At 33.0% G+C, this 24997-nt stretch overlaps 2 protein-coding genes across 2 annotated transcripts in view; one reads left to right on the top strand and one right to left on the bottom strand.

Annotated features, from left to right (window-relative positions):
* LOC133199046 (uncharacterized) overlaps window positions 1-14715 on the top strand; it is a 29154-nt gene extending 14439 nt beyond the window's left edge. The window contains exons 4-13 of the mRNA XM_061334936.1: window positions 1816-2003; window positions 2933-3098; window positions 4292-4412; window positions 5037-5175; window positions 5983-6142; window positions 6552-6690; window positions 6995-7142; window positions 7305-8034; window positions 9760-9877; window positions 11172-14715. Coding sequence (XP_061190920.1) covers window positions 1816-2003; window positions 2933-3098; window positions 4292-4412; window positions 5037-5175; window positions 5983-6142; window positions 6552-6690; window positions 6995-7142; window positions 7305-8034; window positions 9760-9877; window positions 11172-11380 — 2118 coding nt within the window. The 3' untranslated portion in view covers window positions 11381-14715. The remainder of the gene's footprint in view (window positions 1-1815; window positions 2004-2932; window positions 3099-4291; window positions 4413-5036; window positions 5176-5982; window positions 6143-6551; window positions 6691-6994; window positions 7143-7304; window positions 8035-9759; window positions 9878-11171) is intronic.
* A 2884-nt stretch (window positions 14716-17599) lies between these two features.
* Window positions 17600-24666, bottom strand: LOC133198751 (meiosis-specific nuclear structural protein 1-like). Its single transcript, XM_061334756.1, has 10 exons — window positions 24555-24666; window positions 23953-24171; window positions 23557-23684; window positions 23028-23130; window positions 22567-22796; window positions 21954-22170; window positions 21454-21561; window positions 20950-21072; window positions 18894-19154; window positions 17600-18441 (listed from the first exon to the last, which is right to left on the bottom strand). The coding sequence occupies exons 1-10, from the start codon at window positions 24555-24557 to the stop codon at window positions 18328-18330; spliced, it is 1506 nt and encodes a 501-aa protein (XP_061190740.1). The 5' UTR covers window positions 24558-24666; the 3' UTR covers window positions 17600-18327.
* Window positions 24667-24997: the final 331 nt, after the last annotated feature.

The raw sequence follows: 24997 nt of genomic DNA, 5'->3' as shown, positions 1-24997 counted from the left end.
AAATAACATCGTTAATGGCGGCCTACACGGAGACGATGAACATGCAGCTCAAATTAATTTTGCTTTTAAATTTAATTTATCTATCAAAAGGTTATAAATATAACATTTTAAACAAGCCTACATTCCAACAATAACTTTCTGAAGTTTTAAATATGGCGATAAACAGCAAAAAATTGCATAAGTCTCTAGGTAATACTACGGTATGTGCGTATGATAGCCTTGTTTCACATGAAAGAAAAACCTATCAAAATCCCATTGTGGTGTAAAATACGCACCCCTTTCTCACAGAAAATTATTTTGTGAAAAAAGTGCGTATTATATTCAGCCAAATACGGTACAAACTATCACAGTTTTATCTGTGTTCTGATTTTTGCATCAAGGGGCCAGATTTGGCTGTTACCATACCTTGTCCTTTATGTTATGTGTGCACTTTTGTAAGTGCATGTAAGTTTGTGTTAACATGATACCACTTTGATAAACTGTTTGTGTAAGAAAAAAATTTTTTATAAGGTTCATCATCCCTGTACACATAGAATTGTGCTTAATGATTTAAAAAATTTCAGCATACTTAAAGTAGTTAAGTAAAATTTAACAGAAATGAGCTGATTACTTGACAATTTGTCATTTATTCCATTCAGAGTAACTCTGTTCCTACAGACCATGAAAAGTGCTTGAATTTTGATCCAGTCCTTGAAAAGTGCTTGAAAATGCTTGAACAGCAAAAAATTCTTGAAAATGTGCTTAAAAATACATGTTATGTGCATATATTTTTTCTACGATGCTTGAATTCTGATGTTAATTGGCTGCTTTATATTAATCAAGCATATTTATTTAAATATAAAAATGGAAAGAGAAAAAAAATGTATTGATTTACCTTTTTATAGCAATACCAATTAGAAAATGCTGAAAAAAATTAAATGAGTTAAAGAAATTTTGAAAAAAAAAACCTCAAGAAATATATTTTTTTGCATGATTTGATTGTCTAAAAGTGCTTGAAAACGGCATTTAATGTGCTGAAAAAGTTAATCTCGTGGAGCTTTATGAAATATGCTATCGAGAGTTACCTCTCTTTCCCAGGGTACTATGAACCTTAAGTGTCAACTAAAACTGTCTTAAAGTTTTTAAGAATTGATCTGTTAGTAATCAATAAATACTTTTAAGATTTATTTCTTTGATGGATGTATTGTGTAATCACCTGTTGATTAAGACCTATATTTCACTTTTCAGTGATTTTGGTGATGGGCATTTTTCATATCTATTTTAAGTATACATTGAGTGAACTACCCTTCAGAAAGTTAAAGTTCTCTCACTGAGGACTAATTTATATTCAGATATATTGATAAGAATATTTAATTTTTTTGTAGTCAGGAATTTATTTTATGAGTAAGACATTTTATTTTATATATTGTCACCAGTTTGGAAAATTTTTTCTCATGAATAAAATGAATTCCAACCATGGAACTTTGAATATTCTAATTCTATTGCTTTACTTTGGTTTTCTGTTTGACCCTGTATAAGCTAAGTACTTCTGATTATTATTGTCATAGTGTGAAAATAACAATTTTAATATCAGTTAAACTCAGTTGATTTTCTTGCATATTTCTGAATCTCAGGAATTTGAATTGCAAAGGTTATAAATAAAGAACTCTAACATAATTTCTTCTATGGCTGGATTATGATGTCATCTCTTATAAAGGCCGTCAGGTCTTAGCTACTTATAAATTTATTTGATTAATCAAACTGAAATTTCTCTTTATCAAATAAGTCGGGGAAAAACAGATAATTTGATTAAATATAGTTTCTGTGTTCTTTCAGACCTCAGCTGGCACATTTGGACCAATCAAGTATTATGTCAATGGTGTGGAGATATCGGAGGGAACAAATCGTGACATCTCCGCCACCAATGGAGTTGTTCATGGTCTAAATGGAGTCATGCGGAAAACAAGTCAAAAAACAGCATATGGGTGGATCCAAGATCCAGAGGATGCTACACAGAGATTTACGTATGTATAGACTTGTTTCAGAGCAGGGTTTACTGTAAATAATTTTTGTTGGGCAATATTTTCATCTTTTGTTAAATCACATGGGACAGTTCACTTGCGAAAGTTCCATTCTTACGTATATTTTCATTTGCAGCAATACCCAGAATTCTTGAAAAATATTTTACCATTTATAAATACCAGATTTTTACCCTAACCACCCCTCCCCAGCCTCCTAAAGATTTTGAGTTTGGAGAATTTTCCTCTTTTTAGCTTGTCAAAGATATTTCAAATTGTCAGTTTTTTTCCTCCCCCAAATTCAAGGCTACATGCCTGACATTTGTTTTTGTTTCATTAAATAGATTAGAAAATTTATGCAACTATTTATCTTTATATTAACCAACTTTTCTCATTGCTGGGGCTTCAACAAATTTAAACAATCAAGAAAGATATCATAGTTTGCTTAAGTTAGGATTATTTAATTATTAAATAATACAACAATTATTGCTTTTTCAATACAATGATTTAGCCACCCTCAAAGTACAATTTTCTCCTCACCCTTCAGGCTGCGTATACTAAATATTCATCATTGTGATCCTTCAGTGGCTAAATCATTGTATTGACCTCAAAAACAGCTATTGTAATAATTGTATAATGTATGCACTTTAGCAAAGCAATATGCACTGCCCTTTGCTGTACCCTATACAGTTGTAAAGCAGCATAAATTCACTCTGACTTGAGAAATATCATCAGATGTTGCAATTTCCTTTTATTCATGACTATATCCCTCGGCAAACTAATTACTGGTATTGCTTATTTGACTGTGTAGAATTTCTAAGACACAAAAATAAAAGGCTGTTGATAAATTTTGAAATGATGAATTGGGATTAAAACAAGTTGATTTACTAAAGATGAGTTTAATTACAAGCTGTTATTATAAATTGAAATTGCAGGAGATTCATAGATTTGATGAGCTACCTAATTGTGTTGGACAACATTCATGACATTTCATCACCAGACAAGATTACCACCTTATTTGTTCCCAATGACAATGCAATGCAAAAGATTCCTATCACACAGCTGGACCGACTCAAGAATGATCCTACAGAATTACAACGGGTAAATATAAACCTATATCAGATCCTACAGAATTACAACGGGTAAATATAAACCTATATCAGATCCTACAGCATTACAACGGGTAAATATAAACATATATCAGATCCTACAGCATTACAACGGGGAAATATATACATATCAGATCCTACAGAATTACAACGGGTAAATATAAACCTATATCAGATCCCACAGAATTACACCGGGTAAATATAAACCTATATCAGATCCTACAGAATTACACCGGGTTAATATAAACCTATATCAGATGCTACAGAATTACACCGGGTTAATATAAACCTATATCAGATCCTACAGAATTATACAGGGTAAATATACACCTAGTATCAGATCCTACAGAATTACAATGGGTAAATATAAACCTATATCAGATCCTACAGAATTACACCGGGTAAATATACACCTAGTATCAGATCCTACAGAATTACAATGGGTAAATATAAACCTATATCAGATCCTACAGAATTACACCGGGTAAATATACACCTAGTATCAGATCCTGCAGAATTACAACGGGTAAATATAAACCTATCAGATCCCACAGAATTACAACGGATAATACATGTAATATAAACCTATCAGATCTCTCAGAATTACAATGGGTAATCCCACAGAATTACAAGAGTAAATATAAACTTATCAGATCCTACTACTGTACAAGTAAATATACACTTATCGGACTATCCACAAAGAACAACGGTTGTCCATTTTCAATCATAAGATATTTCAGAATTTCTATTTTCTTATTGTATTTCAACCTCATTATCTCAGACCTTCTTACCGTATAACGGCTATTTTCTGTGGTTGTCCAATTTTTGCGGAATTTTGTGGATAGGACAAATCTGCAAAAATTACAATCGCAAAATATTTCTTTCATATTGCTTGAAATTTTTTACAAGCACATTTGATCAATATGTCTTTAAATTAAACCTAAACATGGCAATGTTCTGCAAAATCCTCATAATTTGGTGATCATATCCCGTAAAAAAATATTGCGGTATAATGCAACCGCAGAAATTGAAAACGCAGAAATTAATTTCCTACCTTTCAGGGGTCAAATCGCAAAAATTTCCAACCGCAGAAAATACCCGTTATATGGTATATCTTGAAGTCTTTTCTCAATCCAGCTGAGTTAAAGATATTAAGGTTTAACTGTATTGAATATTTTTCTTTAGATTCTTCAAGCTCATTATGTTCCTAATCGGGCGATTTTCACCAACTGTATTTCCCACAATGAAGGTGTAACTAATGCTAAAGGTCAACCATTGACCTTCAGAAAGCCGTCAGGTTACAATGGTAAGAAACTTCATTCATAAAAAAATAGCAATAATACCTGTACATAGTTTTATACAATTCATTTGTATTTATTATTAGAAGTTGCATTAAATCCTAGTAATTGAAAGTTAAAATGGGGTATTAAGGCACAGTTGCTTGGGACATTATTTTTGTTGTAAATTGCCCTGGTTTGCTCGTACATGTATAAAAGCATTCCTTTGGCTTGACATATTGAGTTTGTAGATAATTGAAAAAAAACATTAAAGTTCTACTAAAGTTGAACTCTTTCCCTCTATATATAATAAACAGCTATTGGAATTGTACCAATTTCATGAAAAATGTCTCTGTCCTACTTGACATCTGGTTTGCTATAATTATTTGATTAGAAAAATCTAGTGTGTTAGTGTTTTCATTCTTTTTTCCATAAATAAATGATGGGACCAATGTTTATGGATTTCGTGGGTCACCCCTACACACAAATTAACATCCCCACAAACGTTTATTTTGTAAACATTGGTTCGTTGCATCTGCCGTAAGAATGATTAACCACAAAAATTATGTCCTCACAAACAAGTAAATTTTGTATACCCACGAACAAAAATGATTCCACAGTAATTATTGAACATGTTTACTTCCTGATTTCAGTGTATGTCAATAGTGACGGGGTGAGTGCGGCCATTATTGAGGGAAATATAACGGTGTCCAACGGAGTGGTGCATGTGGTTGATCAGCTGTTGGGATTTGTTTATAACAACATACGTGAACAGATTCAACGAGAGGGAACGTATGTAGAATTTTTTTGAGGGTCTTTGCATTTAGCTTATTAGATTAAAGTATTATGTCATGAGTGTTCTTTTTTTCTGTAAACTACCATTTTCCTGGATTTCGGATTTCCAAATAATTTTTCCCCACTTCTTTGAGAAATTATGTACAATCATTCACTATTTAGTATATTTGCAGCGTGAAATTTTACTGGTACAGTACTATAACATGTTATTAGGAAATTTCAAAAATCAGTTCCAAACGGAAATAAGGTCTTTAACATATTAAAAAAAACTCAGAAATATTTGATAATTTCATCTTAAAACTACAGGCCTGGTGAAGACATTCACTTTGCTTTATTAAGGTCAGACGATACGTTCCTCAAATATCTGTTATGTATATCCTCGTATTGTATGGAAAATATTCCAAATTTTAATTACCTTCTGATTTCTAAGCTTGTTTCTAATTGTCTTTAAGAAAGATTGAAAGACTAAAAAATGTGATATAGGCAAATTAAGTTTTTTTTCAAAAGGATTTTATAGGAAACAACATCCTCTGGTATTTTGCACAAATGCCTGGTAAGGTACCTCAATTTTTGGGAGTAAACATGTTAAAGAAGCAATACTTCAATAACAAATTCTTAGAAAAAAATATATATTATTAAGAAATGTATCGTCTATCCTTAAATACATGCATAAGGCTTAAGTTAAACATGAATTCGTCATAATAAGCATAATTTTTCACTTTAATTATGTGTATTAAATGTGCTTTATGTCCTTATATATTTATTCATATTCATTTTTTTGTATCATTTAATATTTATTTTAAGGAAATTTGAGCAGCTGATAAATCTTGGCACAGAAAACGTAAGGAATTCCTTGGTGCAGCCTTCAGGGGTAACTGTCTTCGTGCCTCTGGACACAGCCTTCCAGAAAATCGCCAACATACGCTGGGTCAACTTAAACAGTAATCAGACATTAGTGGATATGGTAACTATCTAGACTTGCTAAGCTCTAAGCCATAAAAAAAGTCATCAATTTTATTCAGATATTGACATTCACACATTTGAAAGGGGGTTAACTCCATTTTCTATTTTTTGTTGAGAAAAGAAAACTGAGTTGTTCCCCTTTTCATCCATTTCTTGTTTTTAGGTGTTGTTTTTCTTTCATGTAACTATGTTCTTCAGCAGTTCAATAACAGCATCACTGCATTTTAAGGTTGCAGTGGAAACGACTGAACAAAGGGCTATGATTATAAACAATATACTAGCCTAGCGGTTATGTAACGATGACAACTACTAATTCTTATAGTAGACCTGGATATCTAGCTTAAAGCAAGTAGGGTAGCTGCTGTGATCTTTAATGCATCCCAGATAATTTCATTGTTTTTTTTTTTCAGGTGCTTCGATTGCATATTTTAGTACCCAACAACCCGATTATTATCTCCTCCTTGCCCGCAATGAGCGGCTATGAGAGTCGTCAATACAGACAAACCATGTATAACAATGAGAGGGTAACCATTTATAATGAAAGAAATGGTAAGTAGTTGCTTGTAGTTTGACTTTCAGAAGACCAGTATGAAAGAGTATTCATTGGATGAATTTTTAACCTGCTGATCTGACCACCCCCCCCCCCCCCCCTTTCAAAAAAGCCTCCAAAAACTTTGAATTCAAAATATTCTCTTGATTTTAGAATTGCAATTTTGTTTCATATATGTATGTTAATATAGAAGATTCAAAAAGGTGAAAACGATGTGAATTTTCATCAACCTTTGTCCATTCATTAATAATATTTTCTATATTAAGAAAAAAATGTACAAAGCAATGTCATTTCAATTTTTAGAAACCTGGGTACAGGGAGGTAATGTGAAGGCTCGTGTGATCCGGCCAGACATAAAGACAGTTAACGGCATGGTCCACATCATCGACTCTGTGCTGGGAGTTCCCTATCTGGATCTGCCCATGTTAATCTGCCATGACGTGTGGCTTCTGTAAGTACAGTTAGGTTATAAACAATGATGATCAATAACCACTACATGCCTGAGTGAATGACAAAAATATTAGACCTTAATGACATATTGATAGTTCTCTTTATGATATGACTGTGTTTCAGAACCTTTAGTTTTAGTATCTTTCACATTCTTAAATTGTAGGCGTACATATGACTACATGAGAAGAGTGGGACTAAAGAACTACCTGACGGACCGTAGATTCACAGCAGAGAAGTGTAGCTTCGAAATTTATGGCTATCCTCCAAATTACGGATCAGCCGTGCTCACTAACCAGGGAACCACCTGCCCTACTTATTGTAGCCAGGCCCAGTATCAGAACCAGTACCCCTGTAATACAGCACAGTGTCAGACAAATACTGGTTCCACCACGTGTCCCACTTATTGTGCCCAGGCGAATTACCAGAACCAATATCCATGTAATACTGCTGTGTGTGCCAATACCAACACTGGAGGGGGAACAACCTGTCCAACATATTGTTCACAGTCCCAGTATGCAAATCAGTATCCTTGTAACTCGGCCATGTGTACGTCAGGATCTAACTGCCCTGCTTACTGCTCCCAGCCCCAATACGCAAACTCCCAGCAATGCTTGAGTTGTAATGGAGGATCAACAACCCAGTGTCAGTATGTGAGTTACTGCAGCGATCCAAGCAATGCCAACAAAAGTCCGTGCAACACGTATCCGTGCAACATGCTGAATGGCATGAATACAGGATCACAGAGTTCCTCCGACTACGATATGGGGTACTGCGGATCGACCACTGTGGCGTGCGAATTCACAGTCTTTGTTCCCAATTCGAGTGCTATTGACTACTTTTCAGTGTCGCTTAATGGAAATAGAGTCATGAGAGACACACCAAGATTTCAATATGTAAGTGAAAAAAAATTACAAGATTCTCACTGACCCCTAGCAAAGTAATTAGAATTTTTGTTAAACTTCCAGGAAGATGATTTTTATGCAAGTTATCAAAAGTAAAAAAAAAAAATCTTTTTTATATAAACGTCATGTTGTTAATGTAAACCACCTATGTTGAACAGTTCATAATTTACAAAATTGTATATAAAAACACAGAAAAACTTCTAATTGTGATACGAGGGACGATCAGAAAATTCTGCAAGTATATCAAAAAAATAAAAAGAACAATAGATATCAAAATGTAAACTAGTTTAATCCTTCAAAGTAACCCCCTTTCACATTCACACACTTTTGCAATCTGCATACCCATGATTTGAAAGCCCCTAGGTAGTCTTCCCTTGGAATACTGTCTAAGCACTGATAAACAGCACTACCAACTGCACTGCGCGAAGTATATCGGCATCCAGATAACATTTTTTTAAGTCTAGGAAATAGAAAAAAAGTCACAGGGACTAAGGTCGGGAGAATATGGGGGATGGGGAAGCTGAACAACCTTTTCATCCTTCAAAAAACTTTGAACTATTTTAATTACTCTTATGAGCGGGGGCATTGTCATGAATGAGCTTGATGTTCTTTTCATAAGCTTTTTAAATTTTTTTCAGTACATTATTTTTGTAAAAATGTCCAGAGATACCTCGACCTTGCGGAGTTGGAATTTGCACAACTGGGCCACTAGAATTAAAGAAAATAGCATACAAAATTTTCTTAGCACTCTGACACCTTTCTGCATTGACAAGATGCTCACTATTCTTTTTAACCCACATCATATTGTTAATTTTTCTTTGCGGTTCAAAAAAGTATATCCAAGTTTCGTCACCTGTTAGCAAGTCAGCAAACTTTCTCCTGTCACAGTTTTGATATATTTTAAAAAGTTTTCTGGCAAATTTTAAACGCATTGACTTTTGTTCTGGTGTCAAGAGATGCAGTATCCATCGTGCACATATTTTACGTACTAGGTTGAGGTGCTTTGTCAAAATGTCATGTACCTTTGCTGATGAGATCCCAACAACACTAGCGATATATTTATAAAGTATATCTACCATCCTCCTCTACCATTTGTTTACGTTTCCATCAGTAACAGCTGTCTTTGGTCGCCCTGGCCTTGAGGAATCTTTAACGACCTCTACGCCATTCTTGAACTTTTTCAACCAGCGACAAACTGTGCTTAATGAAACGGCAGAATCTCCATAAATCTGACAAATTTCATTTAAAATGACTTTTGCAGGTATATCAAGAATGCCTCTCACTTTTATATAGGTCCTTATTTCAGCCTTCACTGTAGTTTTCATATCACTGGGAGAAAATGGTCAGTATGTACAACTACCCCTCCTTCTTTTGTATTAATATATTGAAACAGTGAGTAAAACGAAGAGAAATTTTAGACAGATACAGGTTATGAATGTATCTACCCGTGCGTGACATTGATATTGGTCACCTACTAAGGAAACCTATGGAATAACATTACTTGCATTATTTTCTGATTGCCCCTCGTAGTGTAGGTCATATATTTTGCAATTTAAAACCTTATAAAAGCATTAAAATTTTTATTAATTTCTGTTTTATAATTAATGGTAATTTTTTATTCAATGCAACAAAAATTAATATATGTATCTGTAAAGTGTTTTGTTAATGATTCAAGAGTGAAGAAGTTTTTAAGGATGTAAAGTAATTCTTTTTCAGTTGTTTAAACGGCTTATTGTTCGTGGACGAATTTATATAGAAAAAATGGGAAATGGAAACCACCAGATGCAGATGCTGAATGGTGAAACAATTAGTCTCACTAAAACAAATGACAGAGGTAATTATACAGTCACATGTCAAAATCTCAGACTTCCTGGGGCCCTGGGAAAAAAAAAAACTATTCTAGGATTTGAGATGTTGAGGTTGCTTAGTAAAAGAGGTTTGGACACTTCCAACTGTATCTGACATAATCATGTTCTAGATATTAAAATCTTCAAGATATATCAATGTTACACTGTTGTTAAATCAGCGAATTACTGTATGAACATGACAGAGGAATAAATGTCTATGATAACAGATACATAGTTACATGTAATTATTCCTCTGATACTCTTTGTTGATATTTGCTCACACCTTTTAAATAGATCCTGCGTATCAAAACTTCACATGAAAATAAAAGGGCATAAATCTCAGTCAGCCTCTGAGAAATTATTGAAGCATGCAATAAAGCATACTCTAAAGGGGAAAAATGTGTGTAAACTAAACATTTTGAATTCTGAAAGAAAGCTTCAAAGTAAGAAACTTAGGGTCAGTTTGGGGGCAAATGTAGTATATGTACAGTAAAAATATTTTGTTTATATTTTCAAATGCTTTGTCCGAGATAAAGCTATGGTACAAATGAGGTAATAGCTTTATATCTTCATAAAGCCATTTGCTTAGCATGTGTCAGAACTGCATACTGCCTTGCTGTATGTTGCTTAGCTATACACTGGGCCGGACCTGCAGGGATTTCTTATTATTGAATAAAAATATTTTATTGAATTTATAAGGATTAGGTAAAAATGCATATATAAGGAAAAACTGTCTGGATTTATTATTTTGTTTTATAATGACTTCGGCATTTATGCAAATTATCACATAAGCAAACTGATTGATCACATCAAAAACAAAAAAACTTGACAGTTATTCCTTAATAAATAAGAAACATTTTGCAAAGTCTTCAAGGGTATTCTTGAGAGTTTCCTTCAAACTGAGATGTCCCTCTAAGAGAGTTCTTTTAATTATAACTGAATTTTACTGTATTTGTTTTGTTCACTTTACAGTTATATGGGGATATCAGCCAAAAATAATGTAATAAGGACAAACAAACTGACTGAGAATACTGTATACAAACTTTTTTCCACGGGATTATAATTTCTCGGAATCACAATTTCTGTTCAATCCACAGATAGAAGATTACGCAGATTTCTTAGACTGCCACTGTATGACTTTAATGTACTTTCGGTACGCTGGGACAAATTTCTGTGGAAGTTTGTGACCGCGTACATAGCATAGATTAATATACCACACAGCATAAAGTACCTCTACAGTACATATTCAATCTATTGCAATACATTTTTATCTATTTTTAGATGTGAGGATATACTTTGGAGGAGCATCAGCGAATGTTATTCACATGGACGAGGGGGCAACTAATGGGGTCATGCATATCATTGACCAGTTGTTATTTGTTCAGGACGACCTAACGAGAAATGTCAACTCGGTGGGTCATGTGACATTTTCCTTTTGGCTTGTGTTAGGGACGTTATTGATTGTTTGTGCTATAATCAATGCGAGATGATTTATGAGGATTGTTGTTGCCATGGAAACCATTGTCCACATAAACTTTTTATATATATAGTATCCATTTTTTTTACGGTGTATATAGATGAATATTTTTATATAACATATTATATATGTTTCTATTTCTTGTAACTGATCACTTTATGATCAAATGTTTAAGTTTTGATTTTTGTTATTCTGTGTTAAAGATTGCTATACCATACATTCCCTTTTGGTACTGTTTTTCACTTTGTTAGGACATTGAAAATTGACCCCTTTTTTTAAATTCAGAGAGAGCAGGACAATTTTTTTTTATTTACTCTCTATGGTCGACCTCATGAAAAATATTACTAATACATTCCAAGATTTCAATGCCAAAATGTTGAATTTTTAATTAATCATAAAAACGGCATACGTGCTCAAAGCACGAAGAGGACTAAGTAAGCAATAACAGGGGAGGTGAATATGTACAATTTTTTTTAAGTGTAACTCTGTAAGGTATTCCCATCTCCTTAAGTGTCTTTAATTCTGTAGAATAGCTGAGCAGGTTGAATTTATGGCCATGATTGTCAAGCTGAGTAGAACAAAATATAAGCAATTCAATTTCTTTCATAAATATAAAGCATTTGCGAATGCTATTCAGATTTCAAATGATAGAATGTTTTAAGAAATACCCTTGAATTTGATAACGCTTATTACAAATCCCTTTTTTTAAAATTTAGTGTCATTTAGATGTAAAGTGAGAAATATTGAATGCTTGCCGTAGTGTATAATCTTTTAGTTTTTTCTTTTGATATTCAACTCAAATCTCATATGAAGGAGGAAAGAGAATTATGATACCTAGAGCAGCTTTCTTAAAGCCATTATACAGAACTATTATAATATAACAACCATACAATATAAATATTGTCTCAGTATGCCATAGTCATATTTGGAGAACTACATGTATGTAATCGGTACTAGTCAAGAAAATATATGAACAGAGAAAGATTTTACATTAAGGAAAACTTCATACAGACTTATTGCTTACTAATTAATCAAGTAATATGCACTCTCTGATATATGTTCACTAAAATTTTATTGTTACATTGCCCACACCTTCATATTCCTGCGTTCTCTTCCTACTGTTACAAAAAAATTCTCCAATCAATAACCTGTGATATGAACACTTCATTAAGATTTTGTCCATGTCTAGCAAAAATTGTAATTTTTTTTTCTCGAACGACTCAATTTCTTGTAGTTTTAAATGTTTTTTTTGGTGTGTTATATATTTCCTCCTGACCTCATTTTGTTACGAGGTATAAACAAGTATGAGACCGAACCTTATGTCCTTATGTTGCCATATGTATATATATGTGTGTGTATGTTTTATGTGATTTATTAATTTCATATATTTTAGTATGGTTGTAGGCTTGGGTTTGAGATGTACATGTCATTATACATTGATTGTTAATTAAGCTTTTAAATTGATATATTCTTGCTCATATCTATGTACTAGTACTGTGTTTGGTATGTTATTATTATCGTATCCCAAAGCTTTGTATATAGCATAATTTTTATATATTCAATTCAACTGATAATTAATTATGCATTCTTGATCACACATTTTAAATGTTACTGTATATAGTTACCTGAATTTTTGAATGGCTTTGTGTACCTGTGATTTTTTTTTTAGTTAGTCTGTTTGTATGTTTTTTAATGGATGATTCATGAGAAAATGTTGATAATCAAATACTGTACTTACAAACAAACACACACACAAAGAAAAAGTACTGTATACGTACAGAGAAATTATTTGTTCCCATTTTGTTTTTGCCTTTTCAACCTTGTTTCTAGTCGGTGAATTTAAAACAAAGCAAATTCAAAGCATACAATTATACCTCATTCTGGTAAATTTAAAATGGGGCAAAATTGTTTGCATGACGTGTGAAATGAGGTAACTAAAAATAACATGGGGGCAAAGAAAACTGTGCTTAAAGGAAAAACATTATGAAATCTTAAATTTGCATGCAAAGTGCTGAAGTAAATTTTCCTTTTTGAAAGGAAGGACTTTTAAATTATTTATTAGATAAAGTCTAAGATTTTTATAACACATCTGAACTAAACTGAGAAGGAGATTAGTCATACATTATGTATTATAACATACGAGTGCCATATTATTCACAGCTACTCTTCCTTTTCAAACTCATGAAAAATTAATACAGATATTTTAAAAAAAAATGCCTGTGAAGTTATGAGCAATATGATTCTTCTCTAAGTTTCAAGGATTTTTTTTTTATTATACATGTATAGATAAAGTAAATCAATGTGAAGTTTTCAATCATACATACATTTCAATGCATACATAACTCACAACACTGCTTTTATTTTACTTTTGAATTAACAGGGCATTTATGGTAGATGAATACATATCAGTTTTAACAATGATAATGTCATATGTTTTGGACCATATACATGGTTTACAGTGTGAATACATATCAATTTCATTTATTATTTATCAGTTTGGATGAAAATTTTGTTCCATTGTATGCAGTGCTATGTTTCAGTAAATGTCATTGACAGTTTGTTCCCTTGTGTAAAATGATGTGTCTTTATGCAAATATTTTGTATATGTGAGAAAATCAATATTATATAAATGCATTCCATATAGAAAAGGGTTTTTTAAGAATGTCAATGTATGAGTCGGCTTCATACCAAGTACATGTATGTTCATACACAAAACATTTCAGCTGCACCAATTCCTTCAAATAGAATAAGCATTGTTTATTTTTAATAAAGATAAAATATTTAAAGTTGGCAATCAGTGCTATATAAGTCTACATCTTTTCAGTATTTCATATAAACTGGAATATTTATTTATATAGTTTTCATGTTAAGGGAGAACGAACACTGGTTATTAGGGTGGAATTTTCTGTAATTCATTTATTGACATTTTTAAAACAGAAAATGGAGATTTAAGAAAAATTCAGGCAAATGTATACCATATGAGGCAAAAATTGATACATTTCACTCAACTTTCATGTAGGAAACATTTTAGAGTTACCTCTCTTAGATGGTCATTCTCCCTTAATGTCGATCAATCTTAATCTTGTCAAAGGCAGGAGAGAGTATAGTACAGAATTGCATTACTTTATTTACTTTGGAACTTTTCATATTTGGAGCAATATTACTGTACACTAGATGTGTATTGACATATCTATACTATATATTTTATGCAAATTTATATATACAACTGACCAATCAAAATTTGTCTAAAATTAAAATAATTGAATTAATTACCTGATTGAAATGTTTGATTTTAAGGACACCATTTGCCTTATCATGTACTCCTGTAGATCAAATAATAAAAATATAAAACAATCCATGTCATGTTTTGTGGGTTTCTGTTTTGAATCTGATCACCTGTATCTATATGTAGTTTGACAAATGAAGTGTATGGAGATAACGAACAGTATTCAAGCTCGAAAGTCCATTAAACAATACAAATTTTAGAGCAGAGCAAACACTGACCTCTAAAACATTAAGAGGTTGTCCATGGTTTTGTACGTTTACCTAAACATGACACGGAGCACAGGGCTGGTGTAACCAGTTGACAGGGGATGCTTACTCCTCCATCTGATCCCACCTGTTTTCAGAAGTCCATGTCAGCTTTGCTCATAATTTGTATTGTCTGAATAGATTTTTCAGTATATCATCACTGTTCCTTATCTTAACATTTCATTCATAATGACATTGGTTGCTTTCATTCCATGCTTTTAATTCTCAAAGCTAAGAGGATGGTTTTTAACATTTAGGATTAATCTTGTCCATAGTGCCACAAATTTCTTACATTTATTGTGAATAATTCTTAGACATGTACATGTATGAAATGGTGGGAGGGGGATGGAGTCACCCATAAGTGGAATATGGGATTAAACCTTAAATTACACTTGGTTCATCTGTGCAATTCAATAATAAGCAAGAGGTCTTAAATATCAACTCCATCTTTTCCTACTCTTTGATGAGAGTTTATGGCATATATTAATTTAATATTTTTATTGAAATTTGGCCCCTTTGTTTGTCTTGTGTGATGCAGGTGTACAAGGTGGTTAAAATTTCATAACTAGGCAAAGAAAGATAACTTGTGAGAATTTACTAAAGATCACAGCCCTGTCTGGATGACTTTTATTCCTGATGGACATACACATACCTAATGGTCCTATTGTGCATTTACACCACTAAATACACAGTATTCTTTTGTAGAATATAATCATGAGTTACTGCATTATGGATTTCTTTAAGTTTGTACTTTGCTCTTGAGCATATTCCTTTCATAACAGCTTATTAGTCCCCTACCAGTGAAAACGGAGGGGACTATAGATTTCCTCTGAGTCTGTCCGTCCGTCTGTCTAGCCGTCCGTCTGTCTGTCTGTCCCACTTGGTTTTCCGCACTTTTTTTCTAAACGCGCAGATATTGAGCTGATTTTTGGAACATGAGTGAATCTTGATGAGTTACAGATCAAGTTTGCATTTTGTTCCACTTCAATGAATTTTGACGGAATTACGACCTTTTAAATTATTCAGGGTTTTCCCCAATTTTTTTCTAAACGCTTGCAGATATTGAGCTAATTTTTGGTATGTGACTTTACCTTGATGAGATATAGATCAAGTTTGCATTTTGTTCCGCTTCATTGATTTTTGATGGAATTTTGGCATTTTCAATTTTTAGCGGGAACCAGATTAAATTACCGGTAGGGGACTAGTATTGCTAATGCAATACTCTCAGAATACTTGTTCCTTTTGAAGGAGGAGAGGATTGGATTAGAACCATTTGCTAACAATAGATGAGTTTATGATGTCACTACAATGTACGAAAAATGCCTTGGGCAAGTCATCAAAATTGCAGTTCAAAACTATTTGCCTCTGATCCACTATTATATTAAATTTACACCAAGCACAGAAAACCTTGTAGAGCTAATTAGCCCTTTTCATTAAATGTTGTTTTCCCTTAAAATTGAGATGGTTTAAGAAAATCAATATTTTTGCAAATGAGGAGAATTCTACATAAATACATGTTAATTAGTACAAAAAAAAAAATAAATAAATAAAAAAAATTTGAGGGCGATAGAGTTTTGCATTATATGTAAAAGAATGTTGCAACACTTGCTGGTATTTCTCTCATGCAAATGAAAGTTGGTTTACACTACATATTCAGTATCTGTCACAACTGTCAACATGTCTACATTGTTAAGGTCAAGTGAAATGTAATTATTTTTTGTCCTGGTAGAATATACAACAAGTAATCATTCTTTTTAGACCCTCTACTGGTAAATGGATTCCAAGTCAATAAGCATATCTTAATTAAGGTTTGTAGATGTTGTCTGTTGAGGTCTCCATCATTTGACCTTTACACAAAAAAACTTCCAATGCATGTGAGTTAAGGCTAGGTATAGGCGTTTCTATGCAAATGAGCTAATAAAAATGCATAAGAAGTATATTTATTATTCAGAGAAAGTTTTGAATTATTTTCTTATGCATACTTAGTACCAGCGATATGTTATAGCCAGTACACATTATGGCGTCATTGTTCTTACCTACTGGAGGCAATAAAACACATCAACAAAACAGCTTCGGCGCAAGGGATTACCCTATTTAATTTTACATTAAAATTGTATAACGCTAAGAAGAATATTCAATAGATTAATAAAACAGCTGCACAAATCCTAGGCATTTTATCATTTGATCAGAATTTGAGAAAACTTAATATACCGGACGGAACATTTTTACCCAGATTCAACTTAAAACTTTTTGAATAGAAATTATACAACTGAGCTGTTGATATTTGTGCAGCAATACCAGCAATCTTTGGAATATTTTGCTTCTAAATATACCTTGTTTCAGTTAAATAAAATACAGCATGACCTTGCGCCGAAGCGTTTTTGTTGATGTCCATTATAATCTTGTGTTGTAAAGAACAATGATGTCATAATATGACGTCATAATGTGTACTGGCTATCTCATGTTGTGGGTACCAAGTATCTATTAGACAATACATTTTAACTTTCTCTATATAATAGATATAGTCCTTCAGCATTTTAATTAGTTTATTTGCATAAAAATGCCTATACCTAGCCTTAACTCACCTACGAATTTTCCTGAAGATCATACTAAGCTTAAAGTATATTTTTGACAAGGCATGAATAAAACAGTTAATTTATTTATTTCTTGAAATAAAGAAAACTACAATTTTTTCCCCCTCTTTTAATTTTCACAGAAGTCATTTTACTTTTCAAATGGCATGATTTTTACAAAAGAATATCAGTTTTGAACCCTATGAAATACAGAACACTTTAATTAAATACTATCTGGCTAACGATAAAAACAACAGAGTATAAAACAAGGAATTGTGGGAATAAATAATCTTCTTCCATTTTTTTTCTCATACATGTACATTGTTAGATTTATCCTAAACAGGAAAATCTTTGGCATTATCAACAGATCTTAGCACTTCATGGAGTAATATTGAGCATCACTTCTTTGTAATGCCCTACTCATTCATAATACATGTATTTACAATAAAAGTCAGAGAAGAACCTGCATAGCAGAATATACAAAATTAATACACATCTCATGAAATGCAATATACATGTACATGATGTACATGTATCTTGGGACCATTTAAACATTATATGACCATTGTATTTCCTTGGCAAAACAAGACTTTAAATAATGTCACATTGAAGTCTCTCATTCATAACACTTTCACATTCTCTCACACATGCATTCTTGATAATTCTCTGTATGAAAACAGATCACAGTAAAAAATGGAATTCCCTCCACTGCTGTAAAATAGTAACATCACTTGACAATCCATAAAAATTAAAATTTTACATTCTACCATAAACAAGTCATACAGCAGTGTGATTATGGACGGCATTGGTTAAAATAATTCATTATCACAGTTGCCTAATTTGATTGGTCGATTCCCTACCGACGCTGGTCCCATGCTTCGTCATCAAATGGATCAATTTGACGCTTGCTATATGCCTCCTTGAAATCTTGTCCTAGCATGCTTAGATCTCCAGAATCTCTGATCACACCCTGTGGATAAAAAATGGAGCTTTTATTATAGATGTTTTATAAATCAATGTTTTGCTAATAAATGTATGTATACATTATTATACAGATAGCTGATTGGATTTAATCAATAAGCTTGAATGTAAGAAGTTTCCAATACATTTAAATACACTTGATGTCATTTGCATTTGAGTTTCTACAACAAACATCTCTATTCTATTTAGATAAATTCTTAACACCCAGCAAAAGCAAAATGACTTTTCTCATGATACACAGAAGTTTTCCCACTTATGCTCTTTCTAAATTCTCAAAACTTTACACTGCATGCCTTTCTACTTCCATGTTGGACCATTCTTTTGACCTTTATATTAACTCTCAAAACCATCATCTTTTACCTTCAGCAGATAACCTAAACATTTTGCATGGCTTTTGAACCATTCTTATGACCTTTAACCCTCATTACTACCATTTCTTACCTTTGGCAGGTACCCTAGAAGTCTCATGGCGTGTTCCCTGAGGAGTTTCTGTCTTTCTTCCTCTATGATCTGTTTCCTGAAGGCCTCCATCCTCTCCTCCTCGCGGCGTTCCTCGAGTTCTCTTTCGCGGTCAGCAGCAAACTGTGCCTTACGGTCCTCGATTAGCTTCTCCACCGCTCGCTTGTGTTCTAACTGCTTCATGCGCCGCTTGTTGGCATTCATTTGTTCTATGCGATCATCCTCTGCAAATTTGGCCATCATCTAAAAATGATAAAATTTGCCATGTTTATAGTAATGATCAATCAAATTTGATTTCCCCTTTTTTTGTGTATGAATACTTTGAATAAATATCTCCTATTTAGGCACCAAAAAATTAATTAATAGTTTCTCAGGCCAAAAATTTCCACATTTAATGCAGCATGAAGGATTTTTTTAAGGTGTTACATCTTTTTTTCATCAGTTGATCAACAAAATGATGATATCAATTGATTCTAACTTTTCTTTTCTCTTACACTAATTATAATACATGTATGTATTCAACTTTAAATAATGTTATTTCAAACCTTTGTTTAAAAGTTATTCCATAAATTACCTTATTAACAAGAAATATATTGTTTATCTAATAAAAACGCATTTAGGAAAAGGGGAATAACTCAATTTTCTTTTTCAACTTGGAAAAATAGAAAATTGAGTTATTTCCCTTCTTAATAATCTGTCAATAAAATTGATCAGTGCAGCAGTTTCTGACCTGATGTGGCAGTGCCTGAGAAACTATTGATTAATTTTTTTTGGCCTTACAATTTTTCAGTAAGAACTGTAAACAATGTAAAAGAGAGCCCTTTAAAATTAATTCTTTTGATTATGGTTTATATTATTTCAGAGATCATTTTGCTTTGAATCTTCTGAAAACAACATTTTTAAAGAATTATAAATTTAAGCAGAAATAATGCATGTAACAAACATTGCTATTATTAATATAGAAATTGTTCCTAATGAGTAATTTTTTTTAACTTTGATGATTTTTTTTTGTGGGGGGGGGGGGGTGTATTCAAACACCCTCTTCTAAACTTTATAAAAAAAAATGTTAGTTCATTTCTAAAATAAAATTTAAATTATTTTCTTCTTTTCTAGTGCAATTTCTAATTTCCAAAATGAAAAGACTCCTAATATTGAACTCCTTGTATCTTCACTTTAAGATGACATGTAAATCCTCTTAAAATTAAAAAAAAGCTACATAGAGTTAGAGTTGTCCCCCTTCACTTGTTACTCATGCAACAAACAACACAGAGTTGTCCCCCTTTACCTGTTACTTATACAACAAACTAGACAGAGTAGCCCCCCTCCTTTACATGTTACTTATACCACTAGACAGAGTAGTCCCCCTTTACCTGTTTTTTATACCACTAGACAGAGTAGCCCCCCTCCTTTACATGTTACTTATACCACTAGACAGAGTAGTCCCCCTTTACCTGTTTTTTATACCACTAGACAGAGTAGTCCCCCTTTACCTGTTATTTATACCACTAGACAGAGTAGTCCCCCTTTACCTGTTTTTTATACCACTAGACAGAGTAGTCCCCCTTTACCTGTTTTTTATACCACTAGACAGAGTAGCCCTCCTTTACCTGTTACTTATACAACAAACTAAACAGAGTTGTCCCCCTTTACCTGTTATTTATACCACTAGACAGAGTAGCCCCCCTTTATCTGTTATTTATACCACTAGACAGAGTAGTCCCCCTTTACCTATTACTTAAGACAGAGTAGTTCCCCTTTACCTGTTATATCTAGACAGAGTGGTCCCCCTTTACCCATTACTTAAGACAGAGTAGTCCCCCTTTACCTGTTATACCTAGACAGAGTAGCCCCCTTTTACTAGTTACATATACACTAGACAGAGTAGTCCCCTTTACCTGTTATACTTAGACAGTGTAGCCCCCCTTTACCCGTTACATATACCACTAGACAGAGTAGTCCCCTTTACCTGTTATAACTAGACAGAGTAGCCCCCCTTTACCCGTTACATATACCACTAGACAGAGTAGTCCCCCTTTACCTGTTGCCTGAATTCCTCCTCTTCGTCCTCCTCAGCTTTCCTGCGGAGATTCTTGAAGTGCATCTGTTGGGCGTGTGTACTCTGTAACTCCAGTCTCTGGCGAATTCTCTTCTCCATCTCCTCCTGTTACACAAAATTACAGGAATGAAGTACACTCTACTTACAATATAATAAACTGACTTGACAGGAATTAAAAAGCTGTATTATGTACATAAAAGTTACATGAAAAGTTGCTGTGATATATATGTATCACATCAAATTATTTTCATCTACATGTAACAGTATAGTTCTAAAATGCCACAAACACATTTTCTCTTTCACTTAAAATTCCAATCATTTTCATTTTAAAGACAATTTACAGTAGTTTGTCAGAGTATCTAACATTTAATTCAGATTCAGGGTTCATAAAAACATTGAACTGACAACCAACAAAGAACCACACCTTTTTCACTCTAACTTATAGATCCACCTACCCTTTTGTACTCAACATTTAGATCCACCTACCCTTTCTTTCTGCCTCTCTTTCTCCTCCTGCTCCTCGAGGTACAGCTCCAGTCGGATCCTCTCCATCTCCTCCCGGGCCGCTTCCTTGGCAGAAATGTCTTCTGCCAACTAGAAATAATCAAACATTTGCTGTTAGAGTTTCATACTTTCATAGAAGAGCAAGGTAAATGTACAATTATCTCCCTTTAACTAGAACTGTATTTAAGTATATTTTGAAGAAGTTTTGAAAAATATAAGCATTTATTTGACAAATCCTGCTGAGTTTTTAAAAAGATCATTTTTTCAAATATTTATTTGTAAAAAGCACCCATGAGCAACCTCTCTCCCCCCCCCCCCCCTCCCCTCCTCCAACAAACTTCCTATGAGTTGTTTATCAACTACTCAAGACATTTTCATGCAAACATAAATACATGTACATCATCAATATCCCTTTGCTCCTAGACTTGCAGAGTATAATTACCTCCCTTATCTTGGTAAGCCACCAACAAAAGCCCACTTACCGCGTGCTGTACTCTGGCCATTGCCTCTTCTTTCTGTTTCTTGCTCTCCATTCTGGCATTCTCTCTCTCCTCCTGTAGTTTGGAGAACTGTAGAATTTTGCGATTCTCCTCTTCCATTCTCTCTTTCTCCAGGACCTTCCATTCCTCCCGGGCTTGTTTGAATTCCTGGATGTACCTCTGGGTGGCCTTCTTCTTGGACATTGTAAGTTCTCTCTCCCTGATTAACAGTCAGACATAATGTGAATCTAGTCATTTCACGTCAAAAATATCTTTCAATTGGTGGATGTTGATATTTCAGTGTAAATTATACAGATTTTCTTTTATTAGATGGATTTATTTTTTCATATTTATGAAATAAGTTATAAAACCAAAATTTAAATAAAATTTTCTTATACTAATGAGTTAGCAGGCACTTGTATCAAGATAAAACCACAGCAGCAACATTCTCTATCATAAACATTGAATGCAAGAGAATTTTTTTCAATAATTGATCACATGTTATATGCATAAAAAAGACAATAAAAATGTATTCAAAATGCACATAAAATTTTTATTCAAATCTCAAAAATGTTTAATTGCAAAAGAAAAACTTCTCTCCTCCACACCTACTAACCTTTGATCCTCCTCGTAGATCTTGCGTACGATCTCGTCTATCATGAGTTTCTCCTTGAGGAACTCTTCGTAGGCCTGTTGTTTCTTTTGTTCCTGCTCCTCTAACTGCCGTTCCAGTTCCTGTTGATAGCGGATCTGTTCTCGGTATTTCTCGATCTCTCTCTGTCTCTCGGCCTCTTCTGCACGATCGTGTTGCAGTTTCATTTCATGGGCAATCTCTGAATCCCGTTTCTAAGAAGATTTTAAAATATGGTGGAGTAAATGTTAAAAAAAAAATAATAACCAACACAAAGCAATATTTATAAGTCAACAATTCAAAGATACACTGAACAAGACTGAAAGCACACATTCAGATAAATAGATACACTTTAGGTATAAAAAGAATTCTTCTTTATGAATGTTCTGATACAAGTGTTATATTGACAATTCTGCAAAATTAGGTAAGTTGTAAAAAAACAATACCATTTTGTCGAACTTAAGGGCTTCTTTTTCTGCTATCTGGGCTGTTCTTTCTTTGTTCATATAAGCTGATCGTAACTTAGCCTCTAGCTCCCTCAACTCTAGACTGTACAAAAAAGGAAAGCAACATTAATGTAACATTTTCATATCTTTAAACTTGTAAAAAAAGAAATATAACATGATTTTTTTTTTCTGGGTAAACACCAAAATTTTTTACAAATGTGCCACACAGTTGACACTAACTGGAATGCATTTTTTTTTCAACTATCCTTACAACTTTTGATGAGAAGAAAAAATATTTATGTGTAATTGATCTACATTTCTTTCAATTTTTAAAAAATCTAAATTGCTCTCTCTCTCTCTCTCTCATTATCAAAAATACTGTTATAGAAACTTTTATATTTCAAATTTTAAAAGCAAAAAATAAATGGACACTTACTACATGAATGTGTTGGAAAAGAACCTCTCAAGGCTTTTTCAAATTGTTACATCTTAAAATGTATGTTAAGTAAACATGATTTTAATAAAATACCTTGTTTCTCGGATCTGTTGTCTCATTTTCTCATCCCTAATGGAATCTAATTTCCGTTTCTCCAGCTCTGCAGCCAGCCTTTCTTCGTGTAGCATTTGTTCTTCTCTGATCAGGCGATCTCTTTGGGCCTAAAATATTTAGCAATGAACATTTTACAATTTCTGCATTCATTTATTCAAGTGATCCGAGAGTGACCTAATACAAGTTTATTGTACCTTATCCTAGGATTTCTATAGCAAAGCTTTCAAAAAGGAGCAAGAAAATCACACAGTGTAAACAATTATCTAAATCAATACTCCACAGACACAGAAATACAAAGATACTGTTTTTCACAAATGTATTTATTGAATTTGATGCATTTAAAGTTTGGTTTGAAGTTTATTTGAGTGATTTAACCTTTAGGATTGCCTCCTCCATTTCTCTCTCTTTCTGCTCCATCATGGTTCGCCTGATAAAGCGTTTCTCCGATATACGTTCCTCATTGCTCATATTTGCCTCGAGTCGTTTCTCCTCATGTAAGCGACGAATTGTGTCTTCCCGATAATCTTCTTGTCTTCTCATATTTTCTAACTGCCTCTCTCTTGCCCCTCCTGTTAGGGCTCGACGCACTGTTGTCTAAAAACGCAGTGTGCAAATTAATCTCCATGATAGAATAAGTTTATACTATTTACACTGACATATATCTAGATAACTTATCATGCTTCTGTTATTAATGAATCAAAACTTCAATTTCATGCTGAAGCATTGCTTGAGAATAATCGGATTAAATCCTCACTGATAATACAGTGCAGTATCTGAACATTTGATTTGAATGTGGTGTATATTCTGCAAAGGTTTGTGTTGAAATGAAATTTGTTCAAACATGGAGAAATCTCACGTTGCACCCCATTTTCGCAAATAATTCCATAAAAAGGCATTTTAAATGCAAAATATTCGTTTAGGAATAATACCATAAAAGAGTCACCATTAAAATGTTTGATTACTACTTAAATACTCACCATTTTGCTTATATATTTGAATTTTAACTTCCAAGTATAATAAGTCGATATGCTCCCAATGTATTTGTGTTTGCACTTGGATTCGTCTGTTGCTAGGTTGGAACAGACTTGTCTAGCTATAACAACACTTCTTCCTAAACGTTAAGTATAAATTGTTGCGACATAAAATCATTTTCTTTGATAAAAGTTTTCTTAAAAATGATCAGAAATAAAAGATTTTATAAAAAGATGTATAACTTATTGAATTAAGAATTTCAAATATACCTTTTAAACCTTAAAGGATGGTTCCATTTTTTCCAAAAATAAACAAATTTTAAAACCGGATAAAAATGGAAATATTTTCCTTGGATAATAAAGAAATCTTGCCATATTCATCGATATGCTTTGTAGATTTATTATTTCAAATTTTGAATATGATTTCTATATTTTTCCTTTGTTCATGA

Source organism: Saccostrea echinata, unplaced genomic scaffold (genome assembly GCF_033153115.1).
Source record: "Saccostrea echinata isolate AGI-Se365-2 ecotype Australia unplaced genomic scaffold, CSIRO_AGI_Sech_v1 ptg000033l, whole genome shotgun sequence".
NCBI classification, from domain to species: domain Eukaryota; kingdom Metazoa; phylum Mollusca; class Bivalvia; order Ostreida; family Ostreidae; genus Saccostrea; species Saccostrea echinata.
This window is presented reverse-complemented; position numbering and strand designations above follow the sequence as displayed.

Bases quoted from the DNA above. Each gene is read 5' to 3' on its own strand.
- LOC133198751 (XM_061334756.1), bottom strand. The intron at 23,131-23,556 runs GTATTTTATTAA...TTTTTTGTACAG, and splicing joins CAACAGATCCGAGAAACAAG to TCTAGAGTTGAGGGAGCTAG. The intron at 21,073-21,453 runs GTAGGTGGATCT...TTTGTGTAACAG, and splicing joins AAGAGAGGCAGAAAGAAAGG to GAGGAGATGGAGAAGAGAAT.